Source organism: Prionailurus viverrinus, chromosome A1 (assembly GCF_022837055.1).
Source record: "Prionailurus viverrinus isolate Anna chromosome A1, UM_Priviv_1.0, whole genome shotgun sequence".
Lineage (NCBI taxonomy): Eukaryota > Metazoa > Chordata > Mammalia > Carnivora > Felidae > Prionailurus > Prionailurus viverrinus.
The window spans coordinates 116,953,988-116,979,119 of NC_062561.1; the positions used below are offsets into that span (position 1 = coordinate 116,953,988).

The following is a 25,132-nucleotide window of genomic DNA, read 5'->3' on the forward strand; positions in this document are numbered from 1 at the left end:
CAAATACATGGAGGTTAAACAATATGCTACTAAACAATGAATGGGTCAACCAAAAATTCAAAGAGGAAATAAAAAACTCATCATCAGAGATATAAATAAATCAAAACAACAAAATGAGGTACAACCTCACACCTGTCAGAATGGCTAAAAGTAAAACTCAAGAAACAACAGATGTTGGCAAGGATGTGGAGAAAGGGAAACACTTTTGCACTGCTGGTGTAAATGCAAACCGGTGAAGCCACTCTAAAAAACAGTATGGAGGTTCCTCAAAAAATTAAAAATAAAACTACCCTACAACCCAACAATGGCACTACTAGGTATTTATCCAAAGGATACAGAAATGCTGATTCAAAGGAGCACATGCACCCCAATGTTTATAGCAGTGCTATCAACAATAGTCAAATTACGGAAAAGGTCCAAATGTCCAACAACTGAGGAATGGATAAAGATGATGTGGCGCATATATGTATGTGTGTATATATACACATATACACACACAATGGAATATTACAAGGTGATCAAAAAAAATGAGATCTTGCCATCTACAACAACGTGGATGGAACTTGGGTGTGTTATGCTTAGCAAAATAAGTCAGAGAAAGACAAATACCATATGATTTCACTCATATGTGGAATTTAAGAAACAAAAGGAATAACACAGGGGAAGGGAAGGAAAAGTAAGATAAAAACAGAGAGGGAGGCAAACCCTAGGAAAAGTAAGATAAAAACAGAGAGGGAGGCAAACCCTAAGAGACTCTTAAAGACAGAGAACAAACTGAGGGTTGCTGGAGAGAAGGTAGGTGGGAGGGATGGGTAAATGGGTGCTGGGCATTAAGGAGGGCACTTATTGGGATGAACGCTGGCTGCTAAATGTAAGTGATGAATCACTGGGTTCTACTCCTAAAACAAATACTACACTGTATATGAACTAATTTGAACTTACTTATTTTTAAAAATTTTTTAATTACTTTATTTATTTGGGGGGCAGGGGTAGAGAGAATCCCAAGCAGGCTCTACACTGTCAGCACGGAATCGGACACAAGGCTCAATCTCACTAACTATGAGATCATGATCTGAGCCGAAATTAAGAGGTGGGCGCTCAACCGAATATGCCACTGAAGTGCCCCTTGTGTTTAATTTATTTATTTAAATTCAAGTTAGTTGGGGCATGTGGGTGGCTCAATCAGTTAACTGTCCGACTCTTGATTTCGGCTCAGATCAGGATCCCATGATCCCTCAGGTCATGGGATTGAGTCCCACATCGAGATCCATGCTCAGGGTGGAGCCTGCTTAAGATTCTCTCTGCCTCTCCCTCTGCCCATCTCCCCTGCTCATACTCTCTCTCTAAAATAAAATTAAGGGGAGCCTGAGTGGCTCGTTTGGTTCAGTGTCTGACTTTGGCTCAGGTAATGATCTCATGGCTCATGAGTTCAAGCCCTACATCAGGCTCTGTGCTGACAGCTCAAAGACTGGAGCCTGCTTCAGATTCTGTCTCTGTCTCTCTCTGCCCCTCCCCTTCTCATGCACTCTCTCTAATATAAATAAATATTTTTAAAAGTTTTTTCACAAAATTTTTAAAAAATGAATAAAATAAAAATTAATTAATAAAAAAAATACATGGTGGGTACCTGGGTGGCTTAGTCAGTTAAGTGTCAGACTTCAGCTCAGGTAATGATCTCACGATTCATGAGGTTGAGCCCTGCTAACAGTGTGGAACCTGCTCAGGATTCTATCTCTCCCTCTCTCTCTGCCCCTCCCCACCCTCAAAAAAAAAAAAAAAACTTTAAAAAATTATAATAATAAATCATAAAAAATCATAATAAAATAAATAAACTACATGGAGACAAATGAAAATGAAAGCACAAGGGTCCAAATCCTTGGGATGCAGTATAAGTCATTCTAAGAAAGAAATTCAGAGCAATACAGGCCTACTTCAAGAAGTAAAAAATCGCAAATAAACAACCTAACCTTACAGCTAAAGGAACTAGAAAAGAACAAACAAAACCCAAAACCAGTAGAAGGAAGAAAATAATAAAGATTAACAGTAGAAATAAACAAAATAGAAACTAAAAAACAATATAACAGATCAATGAAACCAGGAGCTGGTTGTTTTTGTTGTTGTTCTTATTTGTTTTAAAAGATTTCTTTTTATCATTTTTAAGTAATCTCTACACCCAACATGGGGCTCGAACTCACAACCATGGGATCAAGAGTCACAAGTTCCACCAACTAAGCCAAGAGCTGGTTCTTTGATAAACCTTTAACCAGACTCATTAAAAAAAAAAAAAAAAAAAAAGAGAGAGCGAGAAAGAAGACCCAAAATCAGAAATCAAAGAAAACAAGTAACAACTGACTCTACATTAATACAAAAGATTATAAGATAATATCACAAAAAATTATATGCCAACAAACTGGACAACCAAGAAGAAACTGATAAATTCCCAGAAACATATAACTTCCCAAAACAGAATCAGGAAGAAACAGAGAATTTGAACAGACCAGCAGTGACATTGAATCTGTAATCCAAAAACTCCCAACAAAAGTCCATGACCAGACAGCTTCATATGTGAATTCTACCAAACATTTAAAGAAGAGTTAATATCTCTTTATTCCAAAAAATAGAAAAGGAAAACTTCCAAATTCATTCTATGAGGCCAGCATTACCCTGATACCAAAACTAGATAGACACTGTGAAAAAAGAGAACTACAGGCCAATATCTCTCACGAACATTGATACAAAAATCCTCAACAAAATATTACCAAAGTGAAACCAACAATTCATTAAAAAAAATCATTCATCCAGGCACCTGAGTGGCTCAGGTCATGATCTCACAGTTTGGTTCATCTGCTCTCCACACAGAGCCCATTTCAGATCCTCTGTCTCCCTCTCTCTGCCCCTCCCCCACCCATTCTTGCGTGCTCTCTCTCTCTTTCTCAAAAAAAAATAAACATTAAAAAAAAAATCATTTACCATGATCAAGTGGGATTTATTCCCAGAATGCAATGATGGGTCAATATTCGCAAATCAATCAACATGACACATCACATCAACAACAAAGGAAAGGATAAGAACCATCATATCATTTTAACAGATGCAGAAAAAGCATTTGACCAAGTATAACATCCACTCACGATACAAACCCTCAAGATAAGTAGGTTTTGGAGGGAACACCTCAGCATAATAAAGGCCATATGTGAAAAACCCACAGCCAACATCATACTCAGTAGTGAAAAATGGAGAGCTTTCCCCTAAAATCAGGAATAAGACTAAGATGTCTATTCTCACCATTTTTACTTAACACAGTATTGGAAGTCTAGTCATAGCAATCAGACAAGAAAAATGAATAAAAGGCATCCAAATTGGTAAGGAAGAAGCCAACATTTCACCATTTGCAGATGATATGATACTATATACAGAAAACCCTCAAGACTCCACCAAAAAACTACTAGAACTGATAAATGACTTCAGTAAGGTCACAAGACACAAAATCAATATACACAAATCTGTTGCATTTCTATACACTAATAATAAAGTAGCATAAAGGGAAATTAAGAAAACAATCCCATTTATAATTGCATAAAAAATAAAATACCTAAGAATAAACTTAACCAAGGAGATGAAAGATCTGTACTCTGAAACTATAAAATACTGACGAAAGAAACCAAAGACAACACAAACAAATGGAAAGATATTCCATGCTCATGGACTGGAAAAACAATTACTGTTAAAATGTCCATACTACCCAGAGCAATCTACATATTTAATGAAATCCCTATCAAAACTCTAATGACATTTTTTCACAGAAGTATAACAAACAATGCTAAAAGTTGCATGGAACCATGAAAGACCCCAAATAACCAAAGCAATCTTGTGAAAGAACAAATGGAGGCATCATGGTTCCTGATTTCAAATTATATTACAAAGCTATAGTAATCAAACAATACAGTACTAGCCTAAAAGCAGACATAGACCAATGAAACAAACTAGAGAGCTCAGAAATAAACCCACACAGGGGTGCCTGGATGATGGCTCAGTCCCTTATGCATCCAATTCTTGATTTTTGCCTCAGGTCATGATCCCAGGGCTGTGAGATCAAATCCCGCATTGGGCTCCAGGTTGAACATGGAGTCTGCTTGGGATTCATTATCTCTCTCTCTCTCTCTCTCTCTCTCTCTCTCTCTCTCCCCGTCCTCCACTCACACACTTGTGCACACTCTCTTTCTAAAAGATTTAAATAAATAAATAACCTGCTGATATCCTGAGGGCATGACCTTAAAAAAAAAAAAAAGAAACAGACCCACACATAGATGATCAATTAATTTATAACAAGGCAATCAAGAATATACAATGAGGGGGGTCCCTGGGTGGCTTAGTCAATTAAGCGTCCAACTCTAGCTTTTGGCTCAGTTCATGATCTCAAGGTTCATGAGTGTGAGTCCCGCATCAGGCTCTGTGCTAAGTGTGGAGCCTACTTGGGATTCTTTCTCTCCGTCTCTCTCTGTTCCTCCCCCACTTGTGCTCTCTCTCTCTCTCTCAAAATAAACAATAAAATAAAATTTAAAAAAAGAATATACAATGAAGAAACGACACGCTCTTCCATAAACGGAGTTGGGAAAGCCAGACGGTCACATGCAAAAGAATGACACTGGAACATTATCTTACAGCACACAAAAATCAATTAGAAATGTATTAATGATTTGACATTAAGACCTGAACCATAAAACAACCAGAAGAGAACTTAGAAAAACTTTCCCTTTATATAGGTTTTGGTGATTTCTTGGATTTGACAGCAAAAGGCAAAGGCAAAAAAAAAAAGCAAAATCAAGTACATCAAACTAAAAGCCTTCTACGTAGCAAAGGAAACAAAATGAAAGGCAACCTGTGAACTGGGAGAAAATATTTACAAATCATATATATGATAAGGCACTCACATCCAAAATACATATAAAAATGAATTCTTAAAACTTAATTAACAAATCTCATTTAACAATGGACAGAAGATCTACATAGACATTTTTCCAAAGAAGACAGATGGCCAACACATACATGAAAAGGTATTCAACATCACTAACCATGAGGGAAATGCAAATCAAACCACAATGAGAATATCACTTCAAATCTATGAGAAATAACAAGCGATGGCAAGGACAAGGAGAAAAGGGAAGACTTGCGCACTATAGGTGGGAATATAAATTGTTGCAAACACTATGAAAAAGAGTATGTTCCTCAAAAAATAAAAAATAGAACTACCATACGATCCAGCAATTTCACTTCTGGGTATCTGTTGAAAGGAAATGAAAACACCACTTTGAAAAGATATATGCACTCCCTTGTTCACTGTAGCATTATTCACAATAGCCAAGACATGGAAGAAACCTAAGAGGCCATCGATGGATGGATAAAGAAAATGTGGTATATACAAAAAAAGAAGCAAATCTTGCCACTTGAGATAACATGGATGGACCCTGAAGATTTTATGCTAAGTGAAATAAGTCAGACAGAGAAAGGCAAATACTGATGATCTCACATATATGTGACATGTAAAAAAACAAACAAACAAAGTCACAGATTTATAAAACAGACTGACAGTTGCCAATGGCCAGGGTTGGGCAAAATGGATGAAGACGATCAAAAGGTATAAACATCCACTTAAAAAATAAATAAGTCAACATATAAAGTACAGCATGCTGATTATAGTAAACTCTATTGTATATTTGAAAGTTGCTAAAAGAGAAAATCTTAAAAGTTCTCATCACAAGAAAAAAAATTTGTTACCACGTGTGCTGATGGATCTTAAGTGGACATACTATGATCATTTCACACTATACAAAATATTGACTCATTATGCTGTAGACCTGAAATTAATGATATGTCAATTATACCTCAAAAAAATAAATACCAATTTGGGTATTTACAAAAAAAAATTTTATATAGAAGCAGATTTATACATAATAGACTTAAATTTCAATAATACACACAGATAGATATCACCAGACACACAAATAAATAGGAAAATATGACCCACTGTCTGGAGGAAATTCAGTTAATAGAAACAGACTCAGAAAGGACAGAAAGAAAGCAATTAGCAGATAGAAAAAAAAGTTTTTAAATTTTTTTTAATGTTTATTTTTGAGAGAGTCAGAGCGCAAGCAGGGGAGACACAGAATCTGAATGAAGCAGGTTCCAGGCTCTGAGCTGTCAGCACAGAGCCCAATGTGGGGCTCAAACTCATGAACCATGAGATTATGACCAGAGCTGAAGTCGGACGTTTAACCAACTGAGCCACCCAAGCACCACTTGCAGATAGAAAATTTTAAAATATTATATAATGTGATTAAGAAATAATGGAAGACATGAACTTAACAATAGAGAAATTAATATAAAAAAGAGGCAAGGGGTGCCTGGGTGGCTCAGTCGGTTAAGCAACTGACTCGATTTCAGCTCAGGTCATGATCTCATAGTTAGTGGGTTCAAGTACAGCTAACACTGACAGTGCAGAGCCTGTTTGGGATTCTACCACTTCCTCTCTTTCTCCCTCACTCATTCATATATATATAAATATACATAAGTGTAAATATACATATATATATATATATACACACACACACACATGCACATACACTCTCTCAAAATAAATAAGTAAACTTAGAAAAGGAAAAAAAAAGAGGCATGTGCTACTTCTGATGATGAAAAACACCATACTTACACCAACAAAATCACTGTCAGGCTTTAGAGCAAATTAGACACTGTAAAAAAAAAAATCAATAAACTCAAAGATACTGAGATCAACAGAACTACCAAATTGAAGCAGTGTGGGATGGGGGGTGGCAGGGAAATTGAGATAGTGAGCTATCAAGCCATGAAGACAAATGGAAGAAACTTAAATGCATACTGCTAAGGGAAAAAAAAAAGTCAGTCTGAAAAGACTACATACCGTATGATTCCAACTATATAACATTCTGGAAAAGTTATAGAGAACATTTTAAAAGATTAGTGGTCATCAGGGTACGAGAAAGGAAAGAAGGATGAATAGGTGGAACACAGGAGATTTGGGGGGACTATGAAATGATTTTGTACGATACTGTAATGGCAAATACAAGATATTATACATTTGCCAAAACCCACGGAACTGTACAAAACAGTGAATCTTAATGTAAACTATGGATCTTAATCATAATGTATTCCTTCATTTGTAACAAATGCACCACACAAATGTAAGATGTTAACACAAACGGGGGTGGAGAGAGGGTATATGAGAGCTCTCTGTACTTTCTATAAACCTGAAACTACTCGAAAAAAATCATTGGCTCTTTCAGGTTGTCTCCGTCCTGTCCCCATTTTTTCATTTGTTTGTTTTTTAAATTAAACACCACCCCTCCCTGTCCTTTTCTCTTCCAGTGTCAATATTACAAGCATTATGCAAGGTTCTCCACTAAGCTATCTCTACCCAAGTCCCTCCAAGAACTCCTTTATGATCAAGGTTTTAATTTGGCTAATGAACTGCAAAATAACATCACTCCTTATCACTTGCACTATGTCTGCATCATCTGTCATTTCTACCTGTGTGTTCCCCCACTTCAACCACAGCTATCAATGATTATCACCACTTGCCCACTCACGTAGTCCCAAACTTGCAAGTATTCACCTTGTACCCTATATATTCCCCATTTATGACTAAGACTCATCATTTTCTTTCATACTGACCCTTTTCCTCTCCCTTCCACTTGTGCCACCTTCTGAACTTATTACATTCCTGAATTACTTCAATAGCTTCTTTCTGCATTCCAAGTTAAACTCTCCTCAATTTATCCTACATATATTACCAACAGTTTTCATGTGGCTAGCCCTCAATTATTGGTCACTGGAAAGACTGTTGTGGATGATTTTAACAGACACTATTGACTGGCTACCCAATATCCATTCTTCTTTGTTGAGAGAGCTCCAATTTTGTTTGGGGACCTCCACTTTCCCAAGTGACTCAGGGAAGTGAATCCTGGGATGAATCTTGATTGGTCTTACCCAATCACAGTAGTCCCATCCCCCAAGATTTAAGCCCAAGCATGTGGTTCAGTTCGGGTCATGAAATGTGAGAGGTGGCGCTCTGAAGACTTCTGAGAAAGATTTCTTTGCTCCTACAAATATGACACAGGAAAAACATGGTACTTTCTCACAGTGCCTGGATGGCTCAATCAGTTAAGCGTCTGACTCGGTTTCGGCTCAGGTCACGATCTCACGGTTTGTGAGTTCAAGCCCTACATCGGGCTCTGTGCTAACAGCGTGGAGTCTGCTCGGGATTCTCTCTCCCTGTCTCTCTCTGCCCCTCCCCTACTCTCTCTCTCTCAAAATAAGTAAATAAACTTAAAAAGAAAAAGAAAAAAAAAACACAGTACTAACTCTACATGTTGTTCACATTTGAATTAAATCCTTGGAACTCCTACAGCCAACCTGAAGGTAAAGCCGGCAAGCATAAAGGGGGCAGAGGCAAGAGTACTTAAAGAAGTGGAACTGAAGCCCAGATATAGTCCCTGAGGAGGCCTGATATACACAACATCAATAAATCTCAGATGCATTATGCTTAATGAAAGATACCACACAAAGTAGTACATATCATAATGATTCTATATATATATTCCATATGCAGTTCTAAAACAGGAAATACTAATCTATACTGAGACAAGTCATATTATCAATTGCCTGGAGCAGAACTTCCAAGAAATGACTTGTAAGAAGGAACTTTTTAGGGTGATGAAAATGTTCTGTATCATGACAGACGTGGTGATTACAGTTATCAAAATTCATTTACCTGTATCCTTAAAAATGAATGTATTTTAGTATATATAAGGTATATTTCAATAAAGTTTATTTAAGAAAAATGGATAATTAGTACTATAGTATGCCAGATGATTATAAATGCCATGAAGAAAAATAAAGTCAAAAAGAGAGAGTACCGGAGGCAAGAAGGTAGGGGTAGAAGTTATGTATATAATTTTAAACAGGGTGGTTATGACAGGCCTCAGTGCCTTTTTAATAAAGACCTAAAGGAAGACAAAGGTATACAGGAGACATCTGGAAGAAAACATCTCCAGACAGAGAGACCAGCAACTGCAAAAGCCCTTGTCTTTTTCAGTGATAATGTGGAAAGCTATCTGAAGATTTTGACTACAGTGATTTTTTTTTTTAAGTTTATTTATTTTGAGAGAAGGAGGGGCAGAGCTAGGAAGAGACAGAATCCCAAGCAGGCTCCACAGTCAGTGCACAGCCCAAGGCAGGGCTCGAACTCACAAACCTTAAGATCATGACCTGAGCCAAGATCAAGAGTGGATGCTTAACTGACTGAGGCATGCAGGTGCCCCTGACTTCTGTTTTGCAAGGATCACTCTGGGTGCTCTATTGGGAAAAACTATAAAGTGGTAAGGATGCAAGCAGGGGGAGCCCAGTTAGGAGGCAGCTGCAATAATCAAATGGTAGCTGAAATCAGGGAGGTGGTAAGCAGAAATGTTCAGATTCTGGATCAAATTTAAAGATAGTCTTTGCTAATGGACTGAAAGTAACACTGAAAGAGAGGAGTCAAGGATAACTACAAGATTTGGAAGACATAGAAGGACTAGGGCACCTGGGTGGCTCAGTCAGTTGAGCATCCAACTCTTGATTTCAGTGCAGGTCATGATCCCAGCGTGGTGGGATCTAGTCCCATGTCAGGCTCTGGGCTGTGTGGAACCTGCTTGAGATCCTCTCTCTCCCCACCCCTCTGCCATTCTCCCCCACTCAAGCTTTCTCTCTCAAAACAAAAAAACCGAAGAAGAGGAAATGGAAGGACAAAAAAGTCATCCACTGAAATGAGGAAGACTGTAGGGAAGAACTGGTTTACCTGGAACAGTGAGAATTTTATTTTGGTCAAGTTAATCTTGAGAGGCCTATCGAATGGAGATGTAAAGTAGGCAGGTGGATATACAAATGTGGAGTTCAGGGAAGGGGTCTAAGCTAAAGATAAAAACCTGGGAGTTGCCAGTATGTCAAAAGGCACTGTAAAGATATAAGCCTGGGGACACCTGAGTGGCTCAGTTGGTTAAGCATCCAACTTCGGCTCAGGTCATGATCTCATGGTTCATGAGTTCAAGCCCTGCGTCAGGCTGCGTGCTGACAGCTCGGAGCCTGGAGCTTGCTTTGGATTCTGTGTCTCCCTCTCTCTCTGCCCTTCCCCCACTCACACTATCTCTATCTCTCTCTCTTTCTCTCTCTCCAAAATCAATAAACATTAAAAAAAAAAAAATCTTAAAGAGATAAGCCTGGATGAGATCACTAAGAGACTGAGTAAAGAAAAGAAAAAAAATTCCAAAGGCTGAGCCCAAGGTCAATCTAATACTGGGAAATGGGAAAGAAAAAGAAACAGTAAAGGAGACTGAGAAGGAGTGGCCAGTGAAATAAAAGGAAAACCAAGAGGTGATCTCCTAGAAGCCAAAGGAAGAAAATGGTTCAACCAGGAAAGACCAACTGGAATAAATGCTGATAGGTCAAATTAGATGAGGGCTGAGAATTCACTGGAATTATTAGAGAATCATGGTCCCTTGAGGAACCCAAGTCCATGTAAACATTCCTTGTTCTAGATGAGTAACTCACACACTGCTAGGTTCAATCTGTACTAATTAGAAATCATTGTGTATTTTTAAATCAAACTATTACTCCTAAAATGGAAGCAGTAGTATGTTAGTCTATTTTAAACATGATGTTTATTTTTGTCACTATTTGGTATTCTAAGTATTCTGGTAAATAATCACCTCTGATGTTTACCACTTTTACTCTAGCCTCATCAAACCCCAAACATTTCCACATATAATCATCAAGATTTGCTATATCTTTTTCCAAGATGTGATCTTTCATTTACTAAAAGGTTAAAATGTAACAATGGATGAAACAGAACCACTGGACAGTACAAATTATTATCCAGTGAGCATTAAAGGACACAAACAGAAGACTCCTAGTACAAAAGCATAAAGTCACAGAAATATAAATATATTTTAGGACAAATGCAAAAGACTCAGTCTAACACACACATACAGGAGGCATACTGTGATCCAAATCTTTTTACCCTGAGCCAAACAATGTAAAAGGCTTGGTTTAGGGCAGCCATGCTCTTATCTATTTAAAGATACATTTTTAATACTGGGATCCTGCTGCTGTGCAAATTTTAATAGGAGAACATTTCAAGTCCTCTTCAAAGCCAAGGGAACAGTGTCTCCCAAGTAATCTGGTCCATTTCAAGGTAACTGACCTTCCTCAAAACAAGAGATGGTAAGTAGAGTTCTTGGCCAGGACAATAAGATAACATTCCCTCAGACATGTCCATTCGAACTTGAATGCTAAAAATAAATTGAGCATACATTCTTCACAAAACCACAGGCACTAATGGTGCATGCAACACACTGCAATCCTAATTATTCCTTCTGGGCAAAGGATATTTGCAGCCCCTATCAATTCCTGATATAAGGAGTAAAAAGGAATACTAACAAGTCATACCAAATGTGTATTCACATACATGGACTGAGTGCCTTTCAACTTCTAGGTCAATATTTTTTGTGAGCTCCTTTTGGATGTTTCATTAAGCAGATTATGTTCCTGGACATGAACATTTCAGTCCCCTCTCAAACAGATTGGATAGCAAGTTGTTCCTAAATTTGCCACTATGAGATAAGTGGCAGCTAAAATCAGAAAATTCTTGGTACAGCCTAAAAGTGATTGTTTTTCAGGGGCGCCTGGGTAGCTTAGTAGGTTAGGCATCCCACTCTTGATTGAGACTCAGGTCATGGTCTCAGTTGGTGAGATCAAGCCCCACGTCAGACTCTGTGCTGACAGTGTGGAGCCTGTGTGGAATTCTCTCTCTCCCTCTTTCTCTGTTCCTCTATCTCAAAATAAAGAAATAAACTTAAAAAATAAGAACTGATTGTTTTTCATTTCAGAAAAACTCAGCTAGTCAGTTGCAACAAACAATTCCCCAATGACAAAGTAACATAGTTCAAGGTTACTGCTACCTTTATTTTTATTTACATGAACAACAAGGTAATGGTACTTTTCACCCTTCCCTCAATTTACTAAATCAATCCTTATCACCAATTAGAATACACTGTAGTATCCTCTTGGGTTGCTGAGTAATTGCTACTTTCATGCAACAAAAGCAGGTTTTGTTTCATCCTTTGCCAGTTTAAAAAACACATGGGAAGCCTTTTGATGTCAGGAAATCCAAAAGCAAAGTGCTCCAAGTAACCAAATGAATCAATTCCATTTACATTTTTTAATCAGGTTCAAGCCTAAAATAAGTAACCCTACAAGGACACATTAAGTAAAAATTTTATTTTCGCATGTTTGTACATCCCAAGTAGAACAGACTTCTCCTGTTTTTACAATAAACTTCTAATTAGCACACGAATTTTCAAAACTAATTTCCTGTGTTTCAGTGAGACTGGATTCTGGAGGACATGGGAGGGGAAGAAGGGAAAGAATTATTAAAAGTACTCTTCTAAAGAAGAAACATGGCTATGTAATTCCTACGCAAATGTTTGTTAACTTGCCCTCGCATAAAAACAGTGATGTCATTCTACACAGCAGTACAGCAGAGTTATAATGAACACTAAGTTTTTAAATCACTGACAACTTAAGGAAATTAAGAATATTACTCAAAAATCTCCTCTCCCTAGAGTACCACATCTGTGAAAGAGGAGAATGTGCCCGTCTGAGGTTACATACACACTCAGCATCAACAAAGTGAAGTCATTTCTCCTTGCACAACAGGAAAAGTTGTTTTTGTTTTTTTTTCCCCCTTACAGCTCTGAGCAATGAAAGCCAGGACTTTAAATGGCTCTGTATAAAAACACAAAAAGGGAGGGTCACAATCTATTAGTAAAAGCAGTTCAACATCAAGAACCCCTCTTCCTTTAAAATAAAATCTAAAAAATAACTTTTTAAAAATGCCTTCTTACCTTTGAAAATTATTTTATCTTTGCTTCATTTTCTCTACTCTAAAATACAGATTACTACATTTAAAGAGAAGATATAAGGAGCTGATAAATTTCTATCTGCAGTGTGCTCTCACAGCAAAATAATGTGTACTTTTCTCCTATAGCAATCACTAAATAAAATATCCAAACCTGATTCCAGTAAGAACAATATAAACTATTTTTACTATAACATCAACAATATTTACTGCACCAAGTTTTGTGGTTTATTTCCTAATCTAGTAAAACTATTTCATCAGCTTTAAAATTACACCAAATTGACTAGAATACCAACTTTACAACTATCTGAAATTGTAAAATGGTTGCAAAACTTCAGGCACCATGACTATGTCCCTTTCTATTAATATTTAACATAACTAAACAGAGAAACCAAATATTTCGACTTGGCTTTACTAACTGTCATGATTCAAACTACAGGTCAACATCCAAACTAACAATTAAAATCACAAGAGAACTAACATAATAGTTTAAACAAAGGGCAGTTCAACCAAGCTACGGTGAAAAATTCAGATTTCTACATCCTAATTGCTTGAAAAGTTGCTCAACTGTTCAGATTTTGGCTACTGTTAATTTGTTCCCTATCAGGAATATATCTACTGTTTTTACTTTCTACCTGTGCCACATTTATCTTAGGTTTTACACTTCTGGATCTTTCAACCATTAGAGATCAACCATCAAATTACTTCAACAAGTAGAAATAGCAACACCGCTCCCAAACAGCAAATTCTGCATTGCTAGACACTTATCTAGTTGGTAGATTTATACCATTGTTCATTCTTAGTTCCTTAAATGTAAAAAATACCCGCAGAATGGTGGCATACCTCTAAATTGGTTTAAATATGGTACAAAGTTATTTTTAGTTAGGTTCAAGTTTTAAAAAGGCACTAATCATTCTTCTCAGAGACTAATCTACTCAAGTTCCTCCCGTATTAAAAAAAAATTAAAGCTTAATTTGTCTCTCTTGGAAAAAAGAAGTGTATGTAATGCTCAAGTAAAAGAACATTAGAATTACAGAATACTAAACTTGATATCAAATCAGGGTGAGGATCATACCTATTGTTAATAAAAATAAGTCTGACATTTATTCTAACGATGGTCCTTTCAAACACTAACAAGGCTAAATGTTCTCTGTATGCACTTTCAAATGTAATTCTTATTTTTAAAAAATTCTCCTATCTTCTAGTGTGCAAAAAGGGAAGAAAACCCCCATAAATCCTTGTAAACTGGTTCTTATTCATAAAAAAAAAGGATACCAGAAACATTCATGTATTATTTGAGAATTGTGTCTATTCCCTCCTTGCATGCTAGAAAGATGCAAAGACAAACACTTGCAATTATTCAGACAGATCATTCCACAGTTGTAACTTTCATCACAGTTCTCAAAGCAGTATGGTGAGGTCAGCTCACAAACAGCTTAAGTAGCAAAACTAGAAATTGGTGGTAGTAGTATCAGGCTACATAACAGCCTCTCCAAAGAATATGAAGTAAGAGAACTGAAATGTGCTGGCAACATGCCAAGAGACTGGACAGAATATAGCTTTGAGCAATGAATACGAGAGTTTACAGTATATAGCAATTCATCATCTCTTATCCTGTAGTTTGATTTTCCTTGTATAAAAACCAAAATAAGCCATATACAGGAGGTCATTTAACACTACCAAATTTCTCTACATATGTGTCTTAAAAGACATCTGGACATGCAATGATTTGGTTAAACTAAAAACATACCCTATAAAGGAATATGTAACTTCCATCTTATATGGAGATGAAGAATATGAAATAGATATTATTATATTGATATTATTCTACATAGAACAGCTTTTATTCTCTAAGGATTATACTGCCCTGGGCCTAATTCTAAATGCTTAGGTTTTTCTATAGTGCCAGTTCTAACTAATTATCTCTGCAACTGATTGGCTTTTAGAATTGGTTAACCTTCTCAGGAGATTTAATTAAGAATTTATCTTATCCAATCAAAGAACATAATTTTGATAAGAAACAACTGCTTTGACCTAGTCAAAATGTTACTTTTACAATTTCACCTTTGTTGAATCATATTTTAAAACAGAATAAGAAAACCTAATTCTTAAGTCTTTGACTTTCTAACTGTATTTTCTTTCTAAAGAAACAAAAGAAAATGTACCTATTTTAGGCAAAAGAATCATATTCAATTCAAATCAAGACACATTTTACACCTATTTTGTGCCAGACATTATGTTGAGAACAGAGGAAACAAAGATAAAGATGTATACAGTCTCAATGAGCTGACAATCAACCTAGTTGAGGCAAATGACCCACTTAGAAATCAATCATCTCTCTCTCTGTCTCTGTCTCTGTCTCTGCTATACTAGCTACAGGAACAAAGCTCTGGTATCACCCAGGAAAGTGTGAATAAGTCTGCCAAGGAGGACAGAAAAATCTTCAGAGAAGACAAGCTATGTCTTGAAGGATAAAAATTTCACAAGGGAAAGGGGATACTTCAAGCCAAAGAAAGAATGAACAAAATCAAGAAAGCACAAAAACATCTGACAGGGGCACCTGTGTGGCTCAGTCAGTTAAACGGCTGACTCAATTTCAGCTCAGGTCATGATCCCACAGTCCGTGAGTTCAAGCCCCGCATTGGGCTCCATGCTGACAGCTGGGAGCCTGCTTGGGATTCTCTCTCCCTGCCCCTCCCCTGCTCAATAGCGCATGAACCAGCTCTTCCTCTCTCTCAAAATAAATAAATATACTTAAACAAACAAACAAACAAACAAAACGGGTGACAAAGTCCGGTGACAAAAGTAGGGACAACGATTTCCGGTACATGTACGACTTATTCCTCTTCTATCGTCACCCATGACAGACATACTAATCAATTAAAGCATGTTTAAAGCCCACATGAGACTCAAAGTCCTCTTCAACAGATCACCCAAAATCAACGGAAGGATGTTAAATCCATGAGATGAAATTTGCACTATACTGAGCCTGGGACTAGAAAGTGGTGGGACTTGAGGCTACAGGGGTACATTAAGGACAGATTATAAATGAACATGAATGCTAGGCTAAGAAGTTTAGATTTCATCCTGTGGGCAACAGATCAAAGAATTTTATGAAAAATATGGATGTGATCAATTCTGGCAGATGTAGGAAGAGTACATTTGAACACACAGAATAAAGGCAGAGAGAACAGCTAAGAAGCTATTGCAATAATCCAGGTAAGATACAATGAAGCCCGAATGTCAGTGATGGCAAAAATCTACTGCAGGCTCTAAACAAAATGGAGTGTTTTGGATTCTATAATTCATGGTTTTAAACAACAGTTTGAGAAAAATTAGTATTCTAATTGGAATTCCCAAATAATATTCAAAAAAGAAAAGACAAATTAAGGTAAAGACTGGAATTAAAGAAGTGAATCACAATGATACTCAAGATTACTCAAGACTATAAATTCAGAAATAGTTATTTCAGGTTTAGCATCAAGGGGAACATCCTCATGACCAGACTAATACTCAGCAAGTCTTTTCTTCCTGAGGGCGCTAATACTCTAGCCAAACAACAAACTCTATTCACCTTACATGCCCCCACAATGCAGAGTCAAATTCGCACTCCCAGTGGGATGCAGAAAGAACAAAAGTCAAATTGAAAACCAAAGCTTGAAACTATGTAGGAAGTTCCACTTTATCCAAACATTTACAACAATGTATTTATTTTACACAAAATAAATCTTATGGAAATACTACTACTATTCTACCATGAACTAAATCATATCCCAGCCTTTTAACTCTAGACTTCTTGGCGTGGAATACAATCTAGCTGTAGCACTTAGGGCAGTATGCAAAAAAAAGTAACAACCTAGCACTTTTGGAGAATGTTTTAATAAAGTATTCTGATTAAAACCAAAAACTTCATTATAGCCCAAAAGGCCAAAGACAATCAAAAGAGATTTTCTATTTTGGAAAAAGAGATTCTTTTACTGTTGCAAAGGCTAATGTACTGATGTGAAATCCAAGTGCAACGTGTTAACGTGCATGCTGGAAAAGCTACCATTACTGTTTAAGACCTAAGGATACTCATATTAAGAATAAAATTATCCTATAGTGAATGCCAACAATGCACCTGTACTATATAGATATATATTCAACGGTTTTACTTTGTTACTGTCCCAATTCTTTTCTCTCCTAATAACAAACTGTCAAAGTGGGATTCTCCTCCTCTCAAAATAAGCTAAAATGAAAAATATGAACTACAGATATAAAATTTATGTGATATATTGTTTATTCTGAGAAAACAAATCACATGTTTATCATAATCCCTCTCTTTTCCATTAAGAAAAGGAGTAGCTAGTCATGAGCAGAGTCTACTTCTCATGATGTCATTCCAAAGCCATTACTAAATGTTACACATGTTATGCTTCCTTCAAATCAATCACCAAACAAGTCATCTTCAGACTGAGGTCAAATTCCATTCACTACAAGATCTCCAAACTTGAAGTAATGGTCCATTTACTAAGTAATATTCAAAGACCAAATTCCAGAAAAACCCTCCCCTTGTACCTCCCCCACTTAAAAAAAGTCTTCTCCTTTTAGCTCATTGTAATGGAATGTGACCTGTAGTTAAGGGCTTTTCCATTCCTTATTTACTGTTTAGAGAACATGAAGCTCATCTATCCTCTCTCATAAGAGTAATATATTTCTTAAAATAAAAAGAGTGAAGTATAGGTGGTCAATCATATAACAATTAGAACAAACAAAAAGTAAATTGGTTTACTTGATTTCTCATGCATGACAGAATGAGTGTATTTAAATGATAAATGGATCTATTTTTATCTTACAACACTGGTCCAACATCTTAAAGGACCTATGATTTGTATGACTCCTAATAAATCAGGTAAGGAAGGAGAAGTTAAAACTACACCTACTTAAATAAATCTTCACACACAAAATTACTGTAAACTTCTTTTCATGACAAATCATTTTCGTCATTGAACTTACACACTTAAATATCTACCTGATCACAGAGAGAAGAGGAAAATATCTAACAAATGTACTGCAAAGTCTAAAATTAAACACATCTATCTGGGGTTCAGTTAGCATTTTTAAAAAGTATGTATTTGACTAGGTGATCCTCAAAGTTTCCATGATACTTTAACCCAAGTTTTAAAATGAACAAATTCTAGACAAAAACTTCTCCCACAATAACTCCCTTCAGGATACATTTTACTTACATTCTTCCTACACCTTCATACATGTTAGTCTCATCTATCAAAGTCATAATCTCTGTATCTGTAAGATGTGCATGCTTTTTCGTCCTGTTTAGCTGTTCAATCTGTATGTCTGCAAGCTTCACCTTCTGTTGAGTGTCAATAACTTTGGCTTGAAGCTCTGTGAAGGCCTAATAAAAAAAAAGTCCTTCATTTAGTGGGTGAAACATTTTACAGGAAACACTTGAGTCAAATCCAAATATATTAAAATAAGCTGCTAACCAGAAACAAAGTTGTGAAATTTACCAACACAAACATCAATAAAACTCAATACAACTGTAAACAATCAAGCCACCATGCTAAATCATGAACTTACCCTGCCCTCAGAAAATGCAGTCTACATGAAGCAGAACAAATGCACCTTAAATAACCATATGAAGAAGCAGGTATCCAAAGAGTAATAAAACAATAAATGCAACAGAGGATGAAACACAGTGATTCAAAACAAAATTATAACGATTCACTACATTTGTATTACACTGCTAGGTTTCAAAACACTTTCCCACATTTATTTGAAATACTAACATGGGAATATTAATATGAGAACATTGAGGAATATAGTAATATCTCATTTACTCCTCTCAATAATCCTATGATTTAGGAATGGGAGTTTTCATCATCACTCTTTACAGATTAAAGTAACCAACTTAGGGGCTCCTGAGTGGCTCAGTCTGTTAAGCATCCGACTTTGGCTCAGGTCATGATCTCATGGTTCCTGAGTTCAAGCTCCACGTCAGGCTCTGTGCTGACAGTTCCAGGCCTGGAGCCTGCTTCAGATTCTGTGTCTCCCTCTCTCTCTGACTCTCCCCTGCTTGCTGTCTTTCTATCTCTCAAAAATAAATAAACATTTAAAAAACATTTTTTTTAAATAAAGTAACCAAATTAGTTGAAGAGATCTAAGTGGCTTGCACAGGGTTGAACAACTATTATGAGGAAAGGCAGGAACTTAACACTGAAACCCATTTCTTCTGACCTTTAGTTCAGGAATGTTTCTATTTTACAGTAACATTCAGGATACAAATATTTTTAAAATAAAGATTTAAAAAAATTAAAAAATTCAAGGCATTGGTAGAATTGCATCATAATCTTCATATGCACATACCAAGCCAAATTTGACCCTCGTATACACTTAAAGATAAACACAGTTCTTGGATACTCTTTATTTAAGGGCCTGGAATGACTTTCAGATGTTGTCAAATTTATGCCTTAATAATACCATTTGTGACTGCATTACAGGGCAAAGCCCTATACTTAACTTTTTTCAGACTTTGTTCTCACCTATTAGTAAGGTTTCAAAAGATTGATTTGGGGAGAGAGGAGGTGCCTGAAATTTCCTATTAGTCTCCACTACCCCCCCCCCCAAAAAGACCTTATAAAGATATGAGAAGATGAAACCTTTAAACAAGTTTGTTTTTTACTTAAGCTAACTGGCTGTCAAAACTATGCAATTTAAGTCTCCAATCATCTTCTTAGTTTGCATTCATTGTCCAGAGGTTTCTTAACAACAAATTCAAATGCTGGGAGTTAAGTCCACTCACAGCTATACTCTATTGTTAGCTCTTTCACTAAACCCTGACTTACATTAGAACTTTTAACAGAAAAAAAGATAAACTTTTAGAATGCTTTAATCATTCTTCAGATTAATTCTGTTTTGCATGTAAACTTACAGGTGATCTGTACACATTGCTAAAGCAGCTGGTATACAGTTCAAGCTAAGATATTACAGCATTAGAGAACACCAGGTTAAGGGCTAAATTTACAAGTTTCAAAAGAAAAAACACAAAAAGCAAGGTACATACACATAAATCCTCAAAGCAATAACAAACAACTTCATTTAATAGGAGCAATAAATATTTGAGCTATCTTATTTCATACGCAAAGGTTCACCCAAACGAAGTGTTAAGACGTTAAATTTGCTCTTCTGAAGAACCTAAGCTAATAAACAAAAGGTGTGGAGTTAAGCAAAGAATAGTGGATTCTAGTCCCAACGTTGGACTACATGTTTTCTAGAATTCAGTTTCTTTTATAGAAAAGTATAGGTTTAAAGTTGATGAAGTCCAGGATCCTTTCCCTGACAACCCTTAAGTGGCAAAAACGTTTTTGGGTAACAACACATTTATAAACAACTGTTTGAAGAGAGAAACCCAATTCCTTCCGATACCGATTTTATTTGGAAAATTTTACGGGCTTGTTCTTGTTTCCTTTTTTTTTTTTTTTTTTTTTTTTGCCAGGTCCTTCAAGAAAGGGGGAAGGGGAGATAGGGCTGGGAGTCAAAGCCCTGCTATGAGACTATCTAACTTTGAACTGTATGTACATACTATGACCTTTCAAAGCATGAATTGGAGTAAGTGGCCTAAAAACACAGGATGGCCTTGGAGTTTTTCAAAGCAAATGAAGATTAAGAATTTACAGATGCCTCAGACCTGGCAAGCCGTCCGAAGGGGCTCCAACTTGAAACGCTTACTTCAGGCCTTACTATGAAACTGAAGGCTCCACGCAACGAAACGGCCCTGGAGGTCAGAACGAGAAGACGGGCCAGCTATCGGCCCGCCACAGGAATCAAACCAGCCCAACCGGCTCTTAGGCAGAAAGAGCTGCTCGCCCCCCACGCCATCCTAAGGAGACCGGTCCCGCCTTAGGACTCTGGGAAATCACGCCCCAGTTCCCTGGGGCCTCTTTTCTTCCTCCGGACTCGAGTCTCACTCGATATTCTTGACCACAGTCCCCTTAGCTTCCAAAGAGAAGCCTCTGCCAGGTGAGGACCCTCTTTTACCTTCTTCAATTCCAGATCCACGGGAGCGGCCATCTTGGTTCAGTCGACGCGCCTGCGCAGTAGGAGAAAGCCGGAAGGATAGTGGGGGAGGGGCGGGCCTTGGAGGTTTGACTGTCCCCTTTCTTTCTGCGCCTGCGCATGGGTCGGATTAGCCGAGCTTCAAGAACTATTACGATACCCATTACGTCCTCCTCACGTGACCTATCAGGCCTGGCGCGCAGATTCTGAGGATGGTTTTAAGCTATTGGACAAATAGCTTACCTTGTGCTTGCTGAATAGAGTTGCATGCAGATTCGTCCAAAACCTTTTCAGGCATTCATTCCTTCAACTAATCCCTGTGGTGTCAGGGAAGTGGAAAAATCAGCCGGAGCTTCAGGCAGGATAGTGTGGAGGAGACCAGAGGTCTTCGTTGAAATGTTCTTCCAAAGAATCTATTTCTACTGAAATCCCCTGGAAGACTTTCTAGACACAGTAGTTCTCAAGAGTGGCCAAATGAATTTATTAAAAGAGTACAGGGGCGCCTGGGTGGCTCAGTCGGTTAAGCGTCCGACTTCGGCTCAGGTCATGATCTCACAGTCTGTGAGTTCAAGCCCCGCGTCGGGCTCTGTGCTGACCGCTCAGAGCCTGGAGCCTGCTTCCGATTCTGTGTCTCCCTCTCTCTCTGACCCTCCCCCATTCATGCTCTGTCTCTCTCTGTCTCAAAAATAAATAAACATTAAAAAAAAAAAAAGAGTACAGATTCTCTGGTCCTCATCACAAGCTTCATTATTTAGAATCTTTGACACTGGGGCCAGGAAATTTGTGTTGTCGAAAACTCCCCTTATCACCTGTAAGTCACCCATCAAGTCACCTGCAGACCACATTTTGAGAATCTGCTGTAAAAGCTTTGGCATTTGAACCAGAAGGATGAATAGTAATTAGACTTTAGAAATGGATGAAATGGATGTTTTACCTGATGTGGAGAACAAGGGCAAGAGGAAATGTAGATATATTTCCTTATAACCTGAAGTTCATTGACAAATACTTGAGACAGGTAGAGTATGACATTCCTCCAGGAACTCCCAACTGTCTTAATGTTTTGCTAGAGGGGAAAAACCCTTAGCTAAAAATAGTTAAAACCTTGTAAGTGTTCTTTAGCATATGCAAGTCCTTTTGGAAACTTCACCTTGTCTTTACCTCCCCCAACTCCCCAACTATGGTAAAATCTTGGTTTGAGAGCATAATTTGTTCAGGAAACATTCTTATAATACAAAGCACCCATATATCAAAGCAAATTTTAAGAACCATTGGCTCAGTTGGGATCATGTGTCATTCGGCATTACATACTGCTCTTATTGTAAGACATTGCTCGTTTATCAAGTTAAAATGTATTAGAAATGTTTGCTTATCTTGCGGAACACTGGCAGAACAAATTACTCACAATCCAAGGTTTTGCTGTATATAATCACTCACCCCTGACAATCCCAGTGCAGCTCTTTCTGCCCACAGGTCTTGTCCCTGTGCTTTAATAAAAAGACCTTTTTGTACCAAAGACGTGTCAAGAATTCGGGGCACCTGGCTGGCTCAGTCAGTTAAGTGTCTGACTTCGGCTCAGGTCATGATCTCACGGTTCTTAAGTTCAAGCCTCACTTCAGCCTCCCTGAAGAAATGTACTTTCTTACATTTATTTTTATTTATTTTGAGAGAGAGAGCACAAGCTGGAGAGAGGCAGAGACAGAGGGGAAAGAGAGAATCCAAAGCAGGCTCTGGGCTGCCAGCCCAGAGCCCAATGCAGGGCTTGAACCCACAAACTGAGAGATCATGACCTGAGCCAAAACTAAAAGAAAAGAAAAAAGAAAAGAAATTAAGAGCTGGTTCTTTGAAAAGATAAACAAAACTGATAAACCCTTAGCCAGACTCATCAAAGAAAAAAAGTGAAAGGACCCAAATAAATAAAATCAAAAATAAAAGAGAAGTAACAACTGATGACCCAAAAATAAGAAGGATTATAAGAAAGTACTGTGAAAAATCATATGCCAATAAGTTGGGCAATCTACAAAAAATGGATAAATTTCTAAAAACATACAATCTTCAAAAATTGAATCAGGAAGAAATATAAAATCTGAAGAGACCAATAACTAGTGATAAAATTGAGTGAGTGGGGCGCCTGGGTGGCTCAGTCGGTTAAGCGTCCGACTTCAGTTCAGGTCATGATCTCACAGCTTGCGAGTTTGAGCCCCACATCGGGCTTTGTGCTGACAGCTCAGAGCCTGGAGCCTGCTTCAGATTCTGTGTCTCCCTCTCTCTCTCTGCCCCTCCTCTACTCGTGCTCTGTCTCTCTCTCCTTCAAAAATAAATAAACATTAAAAAAAATTTTTTTTAACTGAATGAGTAACAAACAAACAAAAAAAAGTCCAGGACCAGATGGATTCACAGGTGAATTCTACCAAACATTTAAATAAGTTAACATCTATTCTCTTTAGGGTGCCTAGGTGGATCAGTCAGTTGAATGTCCAACCCTTGATTTTGGCTCAGGTCATGGTCCCAGGGTTGTAGGATAAAACCTTGCTTAGCATGGAGCCTGCTTGGGATTCTCTCTCTCCCTCTGCCTCTCTCCCTGGCTCATGCTCTCTCTTTCTCTAATAAACAACAACAACAAAGAACAATAAAAGGGATGAAATTCTAACACGCGCTACAACATGGATGAACCATGAGGGCATAATGCTAAATGAAATAGGCCGGTCACAAAAAAGACAAATATTGTATGATCACGCTTATATGAGGGAACTTGAGTAGTCAAAATCATAAAGACACAAAGTAAGATGGTGGTTTCCAGAGGATGGGGAGAAGGGAAGGAATGGAAAGTTATTGTTTAACAGGTAGTGTACAGATTTCAGTTTTACATGATGAAAGGGCTTCAGGAGATGGATGATGATGGTGGTAGCAGAACATTATAACCATTTCATACCATTGAACTGTATGCTTAAAAATGGTTAAGATGGTGGGGCGCCTGGGTGGCTCAGTCGGTTGAGCGTCCAACTTCGGCTCAGGTCATGATCTCATAGTCCGTGAGTTCGAGCCCCGTGTCGGGCTCTGTGCTGACAGCTCAGAGCCTGGAGCCTGCTTCGGATTCTGTGTCTCCCTCTCTCTCTGCCCCTAACCCACTCGCATTCTGTCTCTGTCTCCCTCAAAAATAAATAAACATTTTAAAAAAACGGTTAAGATGGTAAATTTTATTCTGTGTATTTACCACATAAAAAATTGAAAAAATTTATTTGTTTTTCAAATCCACATGTCCTTTTCTTTTTCGTAATGATATGTAATGATATATTCTTGCCTAATAGAATACAATGCACATAGTTATTTTAAAATTTATTTACAACGTCTTATCACCTCAGTTTTTTGGGTGTGAGTTCTTTAGGAGCATCTGCTGATCTATTTTATAACAGTTGATTTTCTCCTTTGACTCATGAGTTTTTTTATTAAGAATGCATCCTTAATGTCTGGCATGTCTTAGGCTATAGAAATGTCCTTACACATGGCTTCATAATCAATTCTACCAAAGCCCTCTGAAGTTCACGGGCTCCAGATCAGTTTTTATGTTAATTCTTGACACCACTTGAGAGCAGCAAATCCAGGAAAAAAATAAAACTTTCCCTGGGCATAAAGTTGGCAGAATGTGATATATATTTATGGACTGGGAGCCACTGTAATGTATTTCTCCCTTTCATTTGGGTCTTCAAAATAAATTATTTCCTTTCTCTCTCTGGAACTTCTAAAATGGCAGGAAGAGACTATAAAAGTCCTGAAGTGTTTCCAGTCATTAGACACTTACCACAGAATAGCCATGATGTGTTGACTTCTGTTATTTTTCACAGAGCAAATAGACTTCATGCTGACGGCTTCACAAGTACATGGACTCTTTCCATAGTACTCCTTCCAAGATTTAATCAATCCACAGTTGAGGAACTTAAAAAGGTGATTTATAATCCTTCAGCCTTGTTTATTCATGCTCAATACACTTATTTATTCATTCAACAAATATTTGTTAAATATCTGTTAGACACTGATCTAGGCCTTTGGAGTATAGCAATAACAGGAGACAAACTCCCTGGTCGGAGAATTGGCAGC

At 37.4% G+C, this 25,132-nt stretch overlaps 1 protein-coding gene across 1 annotated transcript in view; it reads right to left on the bottom strand.

Moving 5' to 3' along the window:
- PFDN1 (prefoldin subunit 1) overlaps positions 1-21,128 on the bottom strand; it is a 70,717-nt gene extending 49,589 nt beyond the window's left edge. The window contains exons 1-2 of the mRNA XM_047851456.1: positions 21,023-21,128; positions 18,214-18,380 (exon numbers count right to left, since the gene is read on the bottom strand). Of these exons, the coding sequence (XP_047707412.1) occupies positions 18,214-18,380; positions 21,023-21,055 (200 nt within the window). The 5' untranslated portion in view covers positions 21,056-21,128. The remainder of the gene's footprint in view (positions 1-18,213; positions 18,381-21,022) is intronic.
- Between the last annotated feature and the right edge of the window lie 4,004 nt (positions 21,129-25,132).